Source organism: Lissotriton vulgaris, chromosome 1_1 (genome assembly GCF_964263255.1).
Source record: "Lissotriton vulgaris chromosome 1_1, aLisVul1.2, whole genome shotgun sequence".
Taxonomy (NCBI): Eukaryota; Metazoa; Chordata; class Amphibia; order Caudata; family Salamandridae; genus Lissotriton; species Lissotriton vulgaris.
In genome coordinates, this window is record NC_141685.1 from 216,201,229 (window position 1) to 216,218,090 (window position 16,862).

Below are 16,862 nucleotides of genomic sequence, written 5' to 3' on the forward strand. Positions count from 1 at the left end.
GTAGGGCACCCATCGGCGTGAATCAGTCCACCGTGTTTCTTTAATTGCATTTGCATATCTAAGCTCGAGTAGGCCATTTGTTTGTGGCCGCGTGGCCGTTCTTTTTTTACCCATGTCATCCAGCTACATTTCCGAAGCTAAACATTTATTCACAGGGGGGCGTGGTGCACCTATGGAGAAAGTTACGTAGAATGAGTTCAACTGAATGTTACACAAACTCCCTCTAGAGGCTAACTTTTCCGCAATGCATGGAATTGTTCTTAAAGGGACCAACTCTGGACACTAACTTCATGCACAGTAGGTGGTGCCCCTTTCCCAGCTCGTTGGCAGAAGGATGACCCTAGATTTGATGCAGTAGGAGGAGACGAGAGCACATGAACAGAAAGTGTACTGCTCTGTTATAATCCAAGGCAAAGAAATGCAAAGTGGAGTCTGAACTTGGCACACCCAGACAAACCCATTAGAAATAGGGATATGCCACACTACCTATTTGACTAGGGTACCTCCACCCATGAACTGTTTCCTTTATATATAGCACGGACAAGACCCGTGGGTATCAGAGTGCTTCACATAGATTTGAAAACAAAACAGGTGATGGACCGAATGTGGATCAATGTCACACATTCAACCCAGTCCAAAGATCTGGGCCCAAATCCATCGTTTTTTTGCACTCCACACCACCCTTGGTTAGACAATGGCGATATGCAAATCAGCTCTGACCCTGTGCCCCATGGGAACAGTCCAGTCCGAACTACAAAAGCCATGTCCTTCCCAGAACGGAATCAAGCATCCGAGGACCGGACCGGTTTCGAGGTAACACCTCTCATCAGCCCGGCTAGCTTGACTCCAAGTGGTGTGGAGTGCCTGGGACTCACTTCTGAGCATCCCCAGCGCACTTATGGCGGCAATTGCAAACAAAACAGGTAATGAAACGAATGTGGATCAATGTCACACATTCAACCCAGTCCAAAGATCCGGGCCCAAATCCATTGTTCTTTTGCACTCCACACCACCCTGGGTTAGACAATGGCGATATGCAAATCAGCTCTGACCCTGTGCCCCATGAGAACAGTCCAGTCCGAACTACAAAAGCCATGTCCTTCCCAGAACGGAATCAAGCATCCGAGGACCGGACCGGTTTCGAGGTAACACCTCTCATCAGCCCGGCTAGCTTGACTCCAAGTGGTGTGGAGTGCCTGGGACCCACGTCTGAGCATCCCCAGCGCACTTATGGCGGCAATTGCAAACAAAACAGGTGATGGACCGAATGTGGATCAATGTCACACATTCAACCCAGTCCAAAGATCCGGGCCCAAATCCATTGTTCTTTTGCACTCCACACCACCCTGGGTTAGACAATGGCGATATGCAAATCAGCTCTGACCCTGTGCCCCATGAGAACAGTCCAGTCCGAACTACAAAAGCCATGTCCTTCCCAGAACGGAATCAAGCATCCGAGGACCGGACCGGTTTCGAGGTAACACCTCTCATCAGCCCGGCTAGCTTGACTCCAAGTGGTGTGGAGTGCCTGGGACCCACGTCTGAGCATCCCCAGCACACTTATGGCGGCAATTGCAAACATTGCCATTGTTTGCAATTGTCACATAGATTTGAAATCACAAGACTGAATTGCAGATAAACTACAGTTTCTGCTAGTAGTTCATAACATTGGCTTAGAATAGAGAACTATAAGTTAAAATAAAATCTCTAACCCCACTGACAATCACTCACTTTCTACAGGGCAGAAGTTTTCTCTATACTTAACCCCTATAGCTCCTCAAAAATGGAGGTTGCAGCACGTATTGGTATCCTTTTATGAGCCAGTTCGAGTCTGAAGCAGTGTGGCATCTGACATCACTGTGCAAGAAGCGCGCAAGGCTGGAGGGCACCTAGAGTAAAACTAGACCTCTTGTCTGTGTTTCATAAACTCAGCATGTAGTGCAATCAGGTATTTGTAATAAAATACATCCACCCTCATGCAAATCTCACTACAAGCCCATTTTCTCTACCCAGGATGTTGCTTCTTCCTTATGTACTTCAGCACCACTTCTATTCTGGGGAATATCACTATAACTTCCATTGAGACTGAAACACTACCACCTAGTGTATCTAAAGATCCATCTTCCCCCAACTCCCCCACTGTACCTGGAGACCATCTGCAACCATATGCTGTCAGTGTGCTTTTCAACATCACAGGAATGCATCATTGTCCAACCTGCCTGCACCTTAACACTCATGGGCTGTGTGGCATCCACACTGTTTTAAGAAAAACTCTTTAGCACATTTAACTTTAATATGCTTCTGTACAGTTTTAGCACCCTTTCTTATGTCTCTTTTTCCATCTATCTGCCCCTTTACTGTCTCCCCATCTGACCTCATCACTCTTCCTCTCTTTTCTGCCACTCTCTCCTCCCCTCCCCTTCCCTCTTAGGAGCCCATAAAATGCAGCAGTTTACTTTGTCTGACATGCATTTGCTTTGCTTATTTTTCTCCGGATCCCTTGCAAACTTATACATAAAGAAACATTTCTATTTGCAACACCAATACCTAAAAATGAACCTAATGCGAGACCTACTGCATTGCAAATGCTTGTCTGTGTAGTGACCGATTAATTTAGCAATTTTCAATTGGGGATATGCAATTTATTAAAAATACACTTAAACAGTATTTCGGACCCAGTGAGGGGACTAATTTTTTCTTTCTGAGAGCTCATTACCTGAATACATTTTCTTGCATCGGACACTCTTCCATTTCAGTGGCCTTCTCGATCACAGTGTGGTCTTATTGAGCGGGGTGCCTACGACAAAATATGTTTGACATGGATGCAGAAATATGGAATATATGCGTAATCTGTCTAAGCATCTAATTTTTAAGACAAGTGGGCATTTTTTCGAAATTTATCACATGAGACACTTTTTAGAATGTAGGGGGAGTAGTCAGACGTTCAACAGGCAGTCATATATGTGGTGGCGAAATGATAGCCACTCCACGCCTGCTGCTTTTGAGAACAGCAAATTCAACAAGAACCGTTAATCTTACGCCATAGTCCGGAAGCGACTCCTTTGACGCAGAAGAAGTAAAGCGTAAACCAGAGCAGAAACACGGACATGCAGTAAACAAAGAAAAGAAGTGCTCACAAACAAAAGAAATGCACTGAAAGTGTAAACAGACAGTACTTGGCCGGTGCTCCTCGGCATTTTACAGAAGTGAGGTAGTGGCTGCTGCAAACGAATAAGAAGGCAGCAAAGAGCCAGTTTTTCCTTCAGCTGTGTTCTATGACTAATATCTGCACTGAAACTCTAACACAACCCTTTTAAGACTCTAGCTAAAGGATCAAAAGGGGGCCAGGTACTTCGATTGGCTTTCGTCTGTGCACTCCTCCTATGCTTCTTTAGTACCTAGGCAGGTGGAGTTGTACCATTATTTATACCGTACAACTCTCCATAGAGTGTAAGCACAGGTTAAAATGAACATCAATGGATGCTCAGGTTTAACCAGAATCCTCATATTAAAAAACAGATTAGATAAAGTAGACAGCTGCAATCAAAACCACAGAAAGATGCTGATAAGAAACTCTAAAAAGTTAAATAGTTAGCAAGTGGATAACATCCCCTAATAGTAGATTAATGCAAATATATAAGACAAAATTCACAAAAATAATATACAAATAGAAAAATAAATTTTAATATTTAGATAATAAAAAAAAATGATTGAACATTTGCTTAAATGAAGAAGATATTATTTTGAGAGTATTTTCTCTCACGATTAGTCAACCCCTCCCTAAATCCCTGGATAATCTTAAAACCGTAACCTTTAGTTCGGTTCAAATCCCACACTTCAACTGTAGGTATTACTTAAAAATTATTTTTAAATGATTGTCTGTGAAAAATAGAAACAATTATTAATATATGAGGAAATAGGTATCATTGGTTTGTCAGAGGTATGTAACCCAGCACATCTCAGTTGTTCTTTGGTGGCAAGCCTGTAGCGCCGTAGGAGGGCCACTTCCCGTCTTCAGAGAGGTTGGCATAGTAATCTGGCGGTGGTCCAGTAGCGTGCATGGAGGGGGCGTCTGAACCTTGAGCATAAGCGTTGTATTCCATCCGCTGAGGCTGCAAAAAGGGACTTTGTTACTTAAGACACATGTGACCACTACCCTCTATTACATCAGTAGCAATATCATTAACATCACAATTCTTAGACTGCTTCGAGGAAATGTTTTGATGCCACCTATTACCATTACTGCACCAACAGCAACACCCAATAGCTAAGATGAAATCAACTATTTCCACAGCCCCACCCCTTCTTAGATTTGATAAAGTGGTACTTATGCCACTACTGCCAAATTACTACAAAATAACATACAAAAGGGAATGAGAGTTTGTAGAAGTGTTGGTGTGTGATTGGCTTAGTGAGGGACGGAGGGATGTAAGCATAAGACTTTAGGAATTAAGTTCAGCTTTCTAACAGGCTAAGAGATGATTGATTTCATAGGTGAACTACTTTTTGATGTCAGAAACTATGTGAAGTTTGCACAGATTTCAGGCTATTACAGCGGGTCTGCGATCTATGGAATGGATGTAATTCTGTCCAAATAATCAAATACTGTTGGCCAACTTAGTAAAACAAATAAAGAATGTATGTAGGATGTATATTGTTTAAAGGTAGGAATACAACAACACACGATTCACAGAAAAAGTCTTAAAGCTGGAATATAAAAATGCCAACATGCTTCAAGTAGGACCCAAGTATGCAGGTCACCCATCACCATATATTTAATGCTTTCTTTTCATTAAAAAATCCTCTGCATTCTGGGAACTGTACTCTTTCTTTGCTTCAACAGAACCAATGCACCAGATAAAGGTTTGTATATACAAAATACCTTGCCTAGATGCAGTTTTTGTGTACATAGAGTGATCTGGTAAACCCATACATCACACGTTGTTATGTAGATGTCAAGGTAATGGAGAACAAGTTGCCTACCTTTGGTAAAGCAAATATTGTGGTAGAGATTCTATCTAACCACAGATTACTCACCTTGTGATTTTCCCAGGTGCCTGACTGGATATGGAAACTTTAAAGCAATGACTGCCAGGGACAGTTATATCACTGCTTAAAACCTGTCGTTTTAGGGTCCATTTCTGCACACTTTAATAGAAACTTGAGAAATTTGAGGGAACAAAAATGTTTTGTCAAAAGACGACACTGCTAACTCTGGATCTGTGCCAGGAGGAGCGGAAAGAAAGGAGGTGACGTCCGCTTGCAAAGGTGGTTCACATTTAGGAGCCCAAGTAAGGTCTTTTGAATACATGCTGCAAATTCCTCACCGGAGGACTGAGAATTCCAGATGAGACTGCCTTTTCCTTTAGGAAGGGATGGCACTATTACACACACATTTGAAATTGGTTTTATTGAAGAAAAGCAAATTGTCCTTTTTTTCCTATTAGGTTGCTCCTATTCTAATCTGTCACCGAGTCCTGATGAAGTCTGGCTGCTGAGGCTTTAACTGTCCTCCTTTCGAGCTGCTATAACTTAACCTTTTGAATACCTGTAAAACACTTATACAGGCCATGAGATAGGATCAGAAGACTCATCGACAGACTACAAAAACTTCAAACTCAGGCTGGGAGAATGCGCTTGAGCCTTCGGAGGCCAGCCCTGAAAGCACTGCACTCGTTTCCAGAGGAGCGCAGCATCAGATTCAAGATGCCCTTTATTGCTCTTCATGACCTACTGCAACAAAGGTCTTTAAAGGCCACAATTGGCTCAACATTCTATCTCTGCCAGGAACATTTGTTCAACTACATTTGCCAAGGCCTCTTCAAATGGTCTATCACCGGGATTGCCAGGGAACCACAAAACTCTGAAAGGATTCACTAGGGACCCTTGCCTGGAGACTAGACCAAAACTACCTTCGATTGTGGAAACTCCTCAGAACTGAGCTTTTGGAACGGAAAAGTACACTCCGTGGTTAAAGACACGTACCCCTGCCATAAGTGTCCAACTGTTGTCTGGAACCCTGTGCTGACACTTTGCTATAAGCAAACACGGATTATGTCAATGTGCCATGACATAGGCCTATCTCACGGATTAGGGTCTTGTTGAACCAGTAGGAAACCATCATAGTGGTGGACGGCTACCACCTTCACCAAGAGCTAAGCACCACAAGCACAGTGGTGGCAGCATATTGTGTAGTGAGAAATAGTAGTGAATAGGATCTTTTCACCCGGTGTCCCTGGAGTGAGGCTTTTAGGTTCACTCATCTTTATAAAAGGTTCAGCTGCTGTGTGCTTAGCTCACCCTTGGCCTACATAAGCTAGATGGGGAGTGCTGTGCAGCGCAGGAGTAGTGGCTCTGTGCTGGATGTATGTGTGCCTAGGAAGGGTACAGGACAGGGATAGAGCAGTATTGTGTAGTACATGTGAGATTGGAGCATGTGCTGAGTGTATGTAGGCCTGCGAGGAATACATGACATGAAAGATGTGCTGTGACATGTGTGTGCAATGAAAGCATGTGCTGGGTATATGTGTGCATGCGTAAAGTACAATACATGAGTGAAGTTTTCTGGAGCATGAACATGGTGGGTGTGTGTGCTGGTACATATTACACCCTGGTACAGTACAAAAAGGCTACAGTACTGAGCAGTGCAGTTGGTTTGAATGTGTGTGTGTTTCTAGAGGCACAATGCATGGAGGTAACAGTATTGGAATGCAAGTGTGCTGTGCATGTACATTGAGTGCAAGTGTGACTACATTGGTACATTACATGGAGGACCCTGAGTTTCATTTTGGAAAGCCCAGGCCATCCGGGTGAAGACATGAGTAGTAAATGAATCCCCACAGGCACATTTGTGTATTGCTGCATTCCTGTGAGCTGAGTGGGACACACACTGGAGAAAGGGAGGAAGTGACTCCCCCGTTACACTTCAAAAGGTTGCTCTTTGATTCAGTGATAAATCACAATGAAAGGGCCAGCCGCATTTCAGGAAAGGTGACTGGGCTGAAAAGGGGATCATAAAGAGTAGGGCTGGGAGCCTGGTATTAACCCTTTGGTGCACATATCACAGTGACTGAAATCCAGGTGTGAACTCTGCTAACTCCCACAAATTGTGCTGTGGGCCAACCAGCTTTGGAATCTTGTCTGCTGTGACAGACAAGGGAAAGAAGAAACAGAGAAGGGAACACTTCAAAATGTGTCATGTGCCAAGGAGCCAGACGGGCTGTGTGAGAAGGGGAAGCTCTGTACGGCTTCTGCCTATGACCAGGACTGGGAGCAAAGGCCTTCTACTGTTCCTGCTGAGTGAGAGGACATCATCCAGAAGAACCAAGACCACCTGCCCTGGAGCACCATTTCCTGCCTGCTTGCCAAGACCAGTGTGTCCTGTGAGGACGAGGAGAACATTGGAGGGAACAAGTTCAGTGGGGAGACCTACAGAGAGAACTCCCTGTGCGACGTGAGGTTTCGGCTGTGCACCGATCAAGTTGTAGCCTGTGTGCAGGAGTGTTGGCTCGGCAACCCAGTATGTCAGGAGAGGGCCATCGTAGACTGAACTGCAAGATAGCGCTGTGCAGGACTTTCCAAACCCGTACCACGGCACTGTGATACCCCAATATGCCAGGAGGGGCCTCCGGTAAAGTTGCTAGTGTGAGCACGTGGGACTTTAAATCGCTGTGATGGAAGGGATTGCACAAGCGGAGTCTGCACCCGTGCTGTAAGGTACCATAGCAACCCTGTAAGCCAGGAGAGGCTGCTGGTACCAATTACGTTTTGGGATGCCGTCCGAGGAAAAGACTGAGAATGTGTTCTTCAGACCGACCCCACGCAGAGAAAAAACTGGCCCTGATGGACCCCCGAAGACTGCAAAGGACACTGTGGATGACGCCGCACACTTGCTAGGCTCCAGTACACTGCTGAAAAAAGGAACCCCGCGCTCCTACCTTCGCTGGGGAAGGTTGACTTACCGCATGCTGGAAACTGCTCAGAGAGCTGGAGAATTCTGGCAGCAGCACTCAGGAGAGAGAGCCTGTGCCGCTGGGTGCTGGAGCGTTGGGCCGTGAGCAGCCAGACTTCTCAAAGCAGGATCAGAACTTATGGGTGCTCACTCTGAGGGCACCCTCTACAAAGCTGAACCCTCTGCAGCAGCACCATACACACTTTTGACTAATTCCTGAAGAGTCAAAGGGGAACTCTAAAGTTTGGCCTTTTAGTGAACATTCCCCGGATGCGACCACCAGTGAATGGGGAATAACAAAAAACATGTTACAAGGAAGAAGGAGGAACAGGGATTTGCCTGACAACTACAGAAGCCCCTACCTCAAGGGGATTGTGTTGTTGCTTCTAAATTATGTTATTCCCTTTGCATGTGTAGAGTTAGAAAAAATACTTATTTTCCTTATAATAGCAAGTATTTCACTGGACATTGATTTCTTGTTGGTACAGTTTGCACTTTGAGTTATGAGTCGTGTTCACATACCTATATCTACACTTCCCTCTCTTGGGTACCTTTGACTGCTTGTCCACTGCTACCACTGAGATTCAAGTGCAGATGGATTACTTGGTACAGATGCTCAGGTCTATAGTAGGTCACGCCATGAGGAGGAAAACGCATCAACCATCACAGTTGGGCTCAGTAGCTCCTGTGTGTCTTTTGGCCCTCTGAAAGGGGTTTTGACATGAACTATTCAAACATTCCTTTAAATAGAGGATTGAATTTGAAGCAAGAATCGATGTAGAATAGGGGGTTCGTCCACACTCAGCTAGACTCACTGTAGTAGTTTAGTTCTCTTTTGGCTCTCTGAATATTTTAGTATCCAAAGTTACTATAAAAAGACACTTTACACTTTACAAACACTTTTCTATTAATGCATGAGCACCAGTGATATGGATGGGAAGTTGGAAACGGATCAGAAAGGATAAACCGGAAAAGTCACAGGTACGTCTCTAAATAAACATATGAAAGATTGTCATGACCGCTGTTTTTTTCCTATTAATTGGAGCCATTTTTTTTTGGTGCTGGTACAAGTGTACAAAGGGATATGTTTCTCGTTGATCTAGAGCACATGTGGAGGAAACACTGCTTGAAGAGGTAATAGGGAAAGGAAATCCCAGCTCTAGGTGTACACTGAACAGGATGTGAGGGTGGTCTGGCAGCGACCTCTCTCACCTCAATGATTGCTGGGGTTGATTTGCAGATCTGGCTAGGTAGTCTGCTGTCTCCTTCTTCCATCATCACTCCACTTGTGTCCCTCCGAAAGATGTGCGCTCGGTCACAGAGGATACCTCCTTCTGGATAGAAGAACCAGTCTCCAGTCTGTCTCCTGGGTATATGAGTAGCTGTGCTACACTGCTAGAACCTCCTGACAAGTCTCTAGGTTTACAATGAACAACCCACACGTGATGAGGATGCCTAGATCTACATTTATGATGTACAAGAGAACCCCCAAACCCTTGAGCATATTAGCCCCAAGACAAGGTGCCAGTGACTCCAACTCAACCCTAGGGTCCACATTCAAGAACACATACATGGCAACATTTAAGGAACCCCGAAACGAGGGTTCATGCTCAACCGTCTCACTGTGGCGGGATAAAGAGAAACATAATACCAGCTAACATATGTCAGAAGGTGACGTTCATATCACACAGTGGGATGTCAGACCCTAGCAGATTATTACCTGAACGTCACGCGAGGATGATGGCTCCCCACACAACCACTTGCCAGTGAAGACTGAGGTGGCAATCGAGATGCAAAACTCCAACAGCGCAAGCGTGAGAAGAAAGAGCAGACTCCCAATCTCTAAAACCTGTAAGAGAAGATCAGAAACAGAAAAAGTAAACATAATTTCACTGCCACAGAGAGCCTCCAAGACCCTCTTGGCACCGCCTACCTGGTTACTCTTGATTCCTCAGCTGCTCTATGAAGTACAGATTAACCCTCACTTTCTCAATTCTATTGCTTCCCCTGATACTACTGATGTTTATAATAATGTAATGCATTTCCTAGTATGAATCCTGGTATTAAAACATTCCATGGATTCCTCTTTCCATAAGCATGGCCTGCCAATGACAGCCTCCTCTTCCCACATTTGAGGTATTAGTCAAAAGTAGACAATCAACTCAGAAGCGTTTGTGGTCATTCAATTTAGGACTTGTTTGGTTGCCTCCAGCAAATTACTGCTCCATAATTCTGTACAAAAATAAATATTTGCCAAACTACACAAACTGAAATTGCAACAATTGTAAACTAAACTACAACAATGTTATTGTTTTTTTAAAGAAACTAAAGGAAGCATTGTTTCTTTTGGTATGCCAGTCTTCCGGACACCATAAATTTGCCAAGATTCTAGGTAAGATTAATTTAATGTATGTCTGCAGAACACACATTTGCCTAATCTCAGCATACAATTTTATAACACTTTGGAAAATCATGAATTGGGAGGACAGAAGCACACAGACAACACAGTAACTGGCAGGGGGGCAGGGTGGATGGAGGGGAGTACACAAGGGAGACCACAACATGGGGAGACAAGGAGAAGCAAATGGGCCGTAGACAGCAACACGGAGTGCAGAGGGTGAGAATTACAGAAGGGAGACACCTGGAAAACATATCCTATGGAGTGCTTAACCCCAAAGACAAAAATAGAGTGCTTGAAAAGCAGGCAGTGGAAGCATAGCCAATCAAAGGTGATGGTAAAGAGGGTGTGCTTCATGGGAGGGACAAACACAAGATTGACAAGCTGAGACACACACAGGAAGCAGGCAAAGCAAGAGAGGCATGTGGGGGAGATTTCAGCAACTGGGAATGGGAGGGTGGAGGAGTTGAGCAACCCGAAGTGGGAGGGTGGGGAGGTTTAGAAACCAGGAGCTTTCAGCAACTGGGACCGGGAGGGTGGGGGTTTCAGCAACCTGGAGTTGGAGAGTGGGAGGAACAACAACCAGAGCAGGTGGGTAGGGGGAGGGGCAGCAACAGGTAGTGAGAGGATGAGGTGGGCAACAAACTGGAGTGGGAGGCCTGGGGACAACAAACAGGAGCTCAACAAGCGAGGGGTGGGGGGCTACAAGAGGGAGGGGGCAGCATCCGGGAGCTGCTGGGAGGGTGGGTGGATGCAGCAACCAGGAGGGTGGGTGAGGGCAGCATCCGACTGCAGGAGGGTCGGGGTTTAGCATCCAGGGCAGGAGGGTGGAAAGGTTAAAAGCAGCCTTTGAGGGAGAAGCATACAAGAAAGAAATCAATGCAGAGGGTGAAGTACTCAACGGCAAGCACAACACAGAGGGGAGCAGAGAAGCACAGCAGCAAGAGAGCGGCATGGAGCAAAGAAGGGAGAAGAGAAATTCATAAGAAAGACAGCTTAAAACCACATTTAGTATTGTTGAGTGATTACTCAAAAAGAAAACTTAGCGTAACTAAAAAGAAAAGTAAGCAGTGGAAGTACACAAGCATTCTCTAGGGGAGCAATGAGGTTATAGGCAGGTTCAAACTTCCCATAAGGCAACGGGGCACTGCCCAATGGGCTGGTCTGACTGGTCAGTGTGGGGGACGCTTTGTTGCTGCTTGAGGACCTGTTTTATGCTCAGCCGGGACGGTTTTTACTGTTGGTTTCCCTGATATTGAGATGAACTTTGCCTTCAGTAGCTCAAACCCATGCAGTCTTCTATACCTTTCAAAACATTTACTCAGCGAGTCTTTACAACTTCCAACCTACCCCAATTTGCAAACATGTTCCACGGTTTTAGCTAATAATTCACTAATGGGGACCCCTTTTATTTTGTTGCCTGAGCCTATTTTCTGTCCCAGTCCGACCCGCACTATGGGGCCAACACAGTAGAGGAAGGCAATGAACAGAGAGCAAACAAATGAGAGTGACAGCAAAGTCAGCAGGTGGTAAGCAATGGGCATGCTCTAAGCATACTGTAAGCTGACAATAGGTCTTTCACAAAAAAACTTAATATTCCTGCAATAGAGTTTATGACAGTTCAGGGTAGCAAAATGTGGAAACCAAAGACTTTCCTCCTATTCTTGCTGTTTCATAACCAAGGTGATATTGAGTGATTTAGTAAAGTTGAGGATTAGGTGAGGGTGGATGTTTTTGGATGCTGAATAGCTGAACTATGGAAGTGGTTTTGTCAGTGGAGACAGAAGAAGGAGCTTCTGGTCACTAGTGAATATTATTCTCAGGGCTCTACACAATTCGGGAAGGTGAATGTGTGACTGTGTACTTCTTAATGATTTACACTTGCTCCTTTGATGAAGTTTGAGCCACACCTATCCAGAGCAGAGCTAAGGTTTTTCAAATGAATCCAACTGGACCCAGTATGTTGTTAAGAGTTAACATGTTTAGTCTCGATCCCTCTTGAAAAAGCTATTTCTGGCCATCTCGAGAAGAAATCAACTAACACAAAAACATACCACTCAGTACCAGAAGAATGTATGGGACCAAGGATATCTAGTCCAACCTCTTTCCAAGGTCCATCAGATCGATCCCTAATGATCATGGGTTGTACTTTAGGTTTGGCTACCCTTTCGCTCAAAGCACATTCCACACAGTCTCTAATCTTGCGCTCTACCTGTACATCCATGCCTGGCCATCAATAAGACAATCTGAGCCTCTCTTTTGTCTTAGAAATACCTAGATGTGCCACATGTGCAAGAGAAAAGAGTTCTTCCCTGATTGAGCTAGGAGGTATCAATCTCAAACCCCTGAAAAGCAAACCATTTTGTTCAGATAACTGGTCTCTAACATGCCAAATTTCTCGATTTTCATCCTCTTGGGTTTGAGCCCCCAACCAATATTGACATTATGTAAAACTTTCCTTAACTCAACATCTTTGTGTAAAGCTTTCTCCCATTTGACTTTTATGTATGGGTTTATATAGCGCTAGAATAGACTCCAGAAGGAGTATCTCTGCGCTCAGAACAACAGAAGTGGAGAGTTGATGGTCCTAGAATGTTCACTGAGTTTGAAACAAAAAAGTTTTTAACAATTTCCTAAATATAATTTGTTCTGTACATGACCTGAGGGTGGCAGGAAGTTCATTCCAAAGGCGAGGGCCAAGGTAAGAAAGAGCATTTCCTCCCAATCTTGCCCTCCTAATGGGGGGAACTTGGAGAAGAAATTTGTTACTGGAACGGAGAACACATACTGGAACATAGGGGATAAACTTCTCCGCCAGATAAGGGGGGCCCATGTTTTGGAGAGCTTTGTGAATGACAAAGTATGTTTTTAATTTAATCCGTTGGCGGATAGGCAGCCAGTGGAGCTTTTCCAAAAGAGGGCGCAATGGTGATCTGGGAGGTGCATTCTGGACTAGCCTTGCTGCTGTATTTTGGACTACTTGAAGTCTGCCAAGTGAGGTGTCATTAGCCGAAATCAGTAGCCCATTGCAATAGTCCAGGCGACTAAGCACTAAAGCCTGGACCAATGTTTTCCGGGTAAAGTCCGGAAGTAGTGGGAACACTCTTCGGGGGAAATCCAATGACATGAAAACAAGAGCCAGCTATGTGATTAACTTGCTCTTTTAAAGTTAGGCCTTGGTATAATCGGATACCTAAGTTCTTCACTACCTGCTTAGGAACAGGGACGGGGTCCAGATCTGATGGCCATCAATCCGACATCCATAGCAGCGGGGCCTCCCCAAAAAGCATCACCTCCGTTTTCCCAACATTACACTGCAAGAAGTTAGAAGCCATCCACTGAGATACAGCTCGCATGCCATCAGAGGAGGCCTGTTGAACTGCCATAGTTAACGTACTGAATGTAAAAAGAAGCTGCATGTCGTCAGCATACGACACAGGAATAAACCCGTATGACCTCATGAGACTGGCGAGGGGGGCAACGTAAATGTTGAAAAGTGTAGGGCTCAGGCAAGAGCCCTGGGGAACCCCGTTAGTCAGCTCCAGAGGTGCAGAACGAAACGAGCCAACGTTAACACTCTGCGTGCGGCCAGATAGAAAGCTTCTCATCCATGACAGTGCCGAGCCCCCAAGCCCTACCTCTTCCAAACGTCTGAGCATGATATCATGGGAAATCGTGTTGAACGCCACGGACAGGTCCAACAGCACCAGAATCATAGAATGCCCTTTATCCAGGGGCATTCTGATGTTATCAGTCACAGAAAGAAGTGCAGATTCGGTGCTATAGTTGGGCCTGAAACCGGACTGGGAATGATCTAAACCTCCAGTTTGTTCGATAAATTTCGACAGATGGATGTTAACATGCTTCTCCATTAGCTTGCTCAGATACGGAAGAAGAGAAATGGGCCGGAGATTCGACAATTCGGTCCAGGGAATATTGGAACTCTTGCGAATAGGTTTTACCTGGGTCGCCTTCCACTCCTGCGGCACCAGACCCTCTGTGAGGGAGAGATTAACAAGAGATTGGATCATGGGACCAAGCAGCTCAACCAAGGATGGAACCTCTCTTGCGGGAATGTGATCTGAGGGGGAGCCGGACTTTGTCAATTACATTCTCATCAAAAGCATAAACCATTTCCTAATTTTGCTCAAATCCACCATCATCATCAACCTCATCATTTAGAACAAGGCGAGATAAAGCATCAGCCACTTTGTTTTCTACTCCAGGTAAATATTTGATATTAAAGTTGTAATCTTGCAAGTCTACAACCCATTTTGTAATCCTACTCGGCACTGCATCTATTCCTTTCTTCTTACAAATCTCACACAATGGTTTATGGTCAGTCCTGACCTCAAATATACCACCCCATAGAAAATTCTTTAGTTTCTTTATTGACCAGTATATGGCCAGAGATTCTCGCTCCACCACTGAGTAACGCAGTTCTGGACCTCTAAAACTCTGGGACAAAAACAGTATGACATTTTCTTGAGAGTGATCTTTCTGCACAAGTACTACTCCAAGCCCCTTCAAACTAGCATCAGTAATTAAAATAGACTTCTTGTCTGGATCAAAGCTACATAATTTGGGATCAGATTTTAGCTTCTCTTTGAGAACACAGAATTACTGGTCACAAATGTCATCCCACACAAATTGCAAAACACACAAGATGATGGACGGAATGTTGCACAATGGCAAAACATTCACCCCCAGTCACAGATCTGGGTTTAATCCATCGTTATTTTGCTCACCAAGCCACCCCAGTTCAGACATGGCCACATGCAAATCAGTCTTGACCCTGTGCCTCATGGGAACAGTTCAGCCCAAACTGCCAAGCCATGTCTTCCCTAGACCGGAATCAAGCATCCTAGAACCGGATTCTGGCTTTCACCCACCTTCATGCAGGATACCTTGACTTCATTGGCTTAGTGAGCACCGGACCCACGTCTGGGAATACCCTTCCCACATAGGGTAAACAGCCAAACACACAAGATGATGGACTGAATGTTGCACAATGGCAAAACATTCACCCACTGCTTACTCTTAAAAAATAAAACTGAAACGTTTATTTTTTGTCTTTGAAACGCATCACGTTTTTCTCTAAAAGAAAACAGGCTGCAGTTAAAAAAATAATAAAGTTGCTTTATTTAAAAAGCAAACAGACGTTGGGGAATAGTATTATACCCAGGCCAGTAAATGGTAGTTGCAAAAGTGCTGGGAAGCCTAAGGGCAGCCACGTGCTAAACAAAAACCACAGAATAGAATCGATCAGACATGGGTGTCTGCTGTCCCCTGTGTTATTGCGAATTCCCAATGGGTTGCAAATTGAGACTTTCCTCATGAGTATTGATGAAGTAGATCATTTGCGACCCCATTGGCAATCGCTAAATGTGTCTGAGATACATTAGTACATTTTGTGAGTCGCTAAAATTCACAAATTGCGAGTCGCAAAAGGAAATGGTCATACATGGGCCCCAAGACTTTTCAATGTGACTACCCCCCATGAGTCAAAGTAAATAGCATACTTTATCTGTGCAGCGGGAGTCAGTGTTCATAGATCCAGAGATATCTGACAATACCTGCCACAAGGACTACCCAGTACCTTCAAGTCCCCCAGAACATGGAGAACAGGCCTGACAAAAAGAGAGCAAAGTAATTCACTCCTGTATTTTTTTCGCTCTTCCTAGTGGTGTTCTGCAGAGCAATGGTGAAAGGTAGGTGTGAAGAAGCTCAAAGAAGGGATCATGATAGTGCTCAGAATCATGAAAGTCCTAGCTCATACTGGAGAACACCACAAATTCTGAACTGTCACACCGAAGACAGTATGACAGCTTTGCTTGAGTGAGTTTTAGTTAGATAGGGCAGTATAGATTGTGCCTTCACCCTGACTGCGGGGGGGCTCATGGATGGCACTGATGAGGTCAGCCTGATGCACGGGATCTTCTGGTCAGGGTATAAGGCATCTGAGGGGAACAAGACAAGCTAAGATCTCCAAGTATGCAAACTTCCCCTTATGGCTGATTGGTCCTTCGTAGCCTATAGACTGAAGTGACCCTTCCACATGACGAGGGCACACCTGTGGCAGCAAGAAAAGCACTAGTAAGTCCAGCACAAATATGCCAGTCCTAACGATTGTGGTGCTGCCTTCCTCTGTTGATTGTGGTGCTGCCTTGCACTGTTGATTGTGGTGCTGTCTTGCTCTGTTGATTGTGGTGCTGCTGTGCCCTGCTGATTGTGGTGTTGCCTTGCCCTGCTGATTGTGGTGCTGCCTAGGTCTGCTGATTGTGGTGCTGTATTGCCCTGTTGATTGTGGTGCTGCCTTGCTCTGTTGATTGTGGTGATGCCTTGCCCTGCTGATTGTGGTGCTGCCTTGCTCTGTTGATTGTGGTGCTGCATTGCCCTGTTGATTGTGGTGCTGATTTGTTCTGTTGATCTGTTGCTGCCTTCCTCTGTTGATTGTGGTGCTGCCTTGCACTGTTGATTGTGGTGCTGCCTTGCTCTGTTGATTGTGGTGCT

General features: G+C 44.9%; 1 protein-coding gene across 2 annotated transcripts in view; it reads right to left on the reverse strand.

The window, feature by feature from the left end:
* Positions 1-3,662: 3,662 nt before the first annotated feature.
* Positions 3,663-16,862, reverse strand: part of LOC147740923 (membrane-spanning 4-domains subfamily A member 5-like) — a 118,212-nt gene continuing 105,012 nt past the window's right edge. For both annotated transcript variants that reach the window (XM_086952212.1, XM_086952211.1), the window contains exons 6-7: positions 9,672-9,800; positions 3,663-4,112 (exon numbers count right to left, since the gene is read on the reverse strand). In XM_086952212.1, coding sequence (XP_086808338.1) covers positions 3,960-4,112; positions 9,672-9,800 — 282 coding nt within the window. In that variant the 3' untranslated portion in view covers positions 3,663-3,959. The remainder of the gene's footprint in view (positions 4,113-9,671; positions 9,801-16,862) is intronic.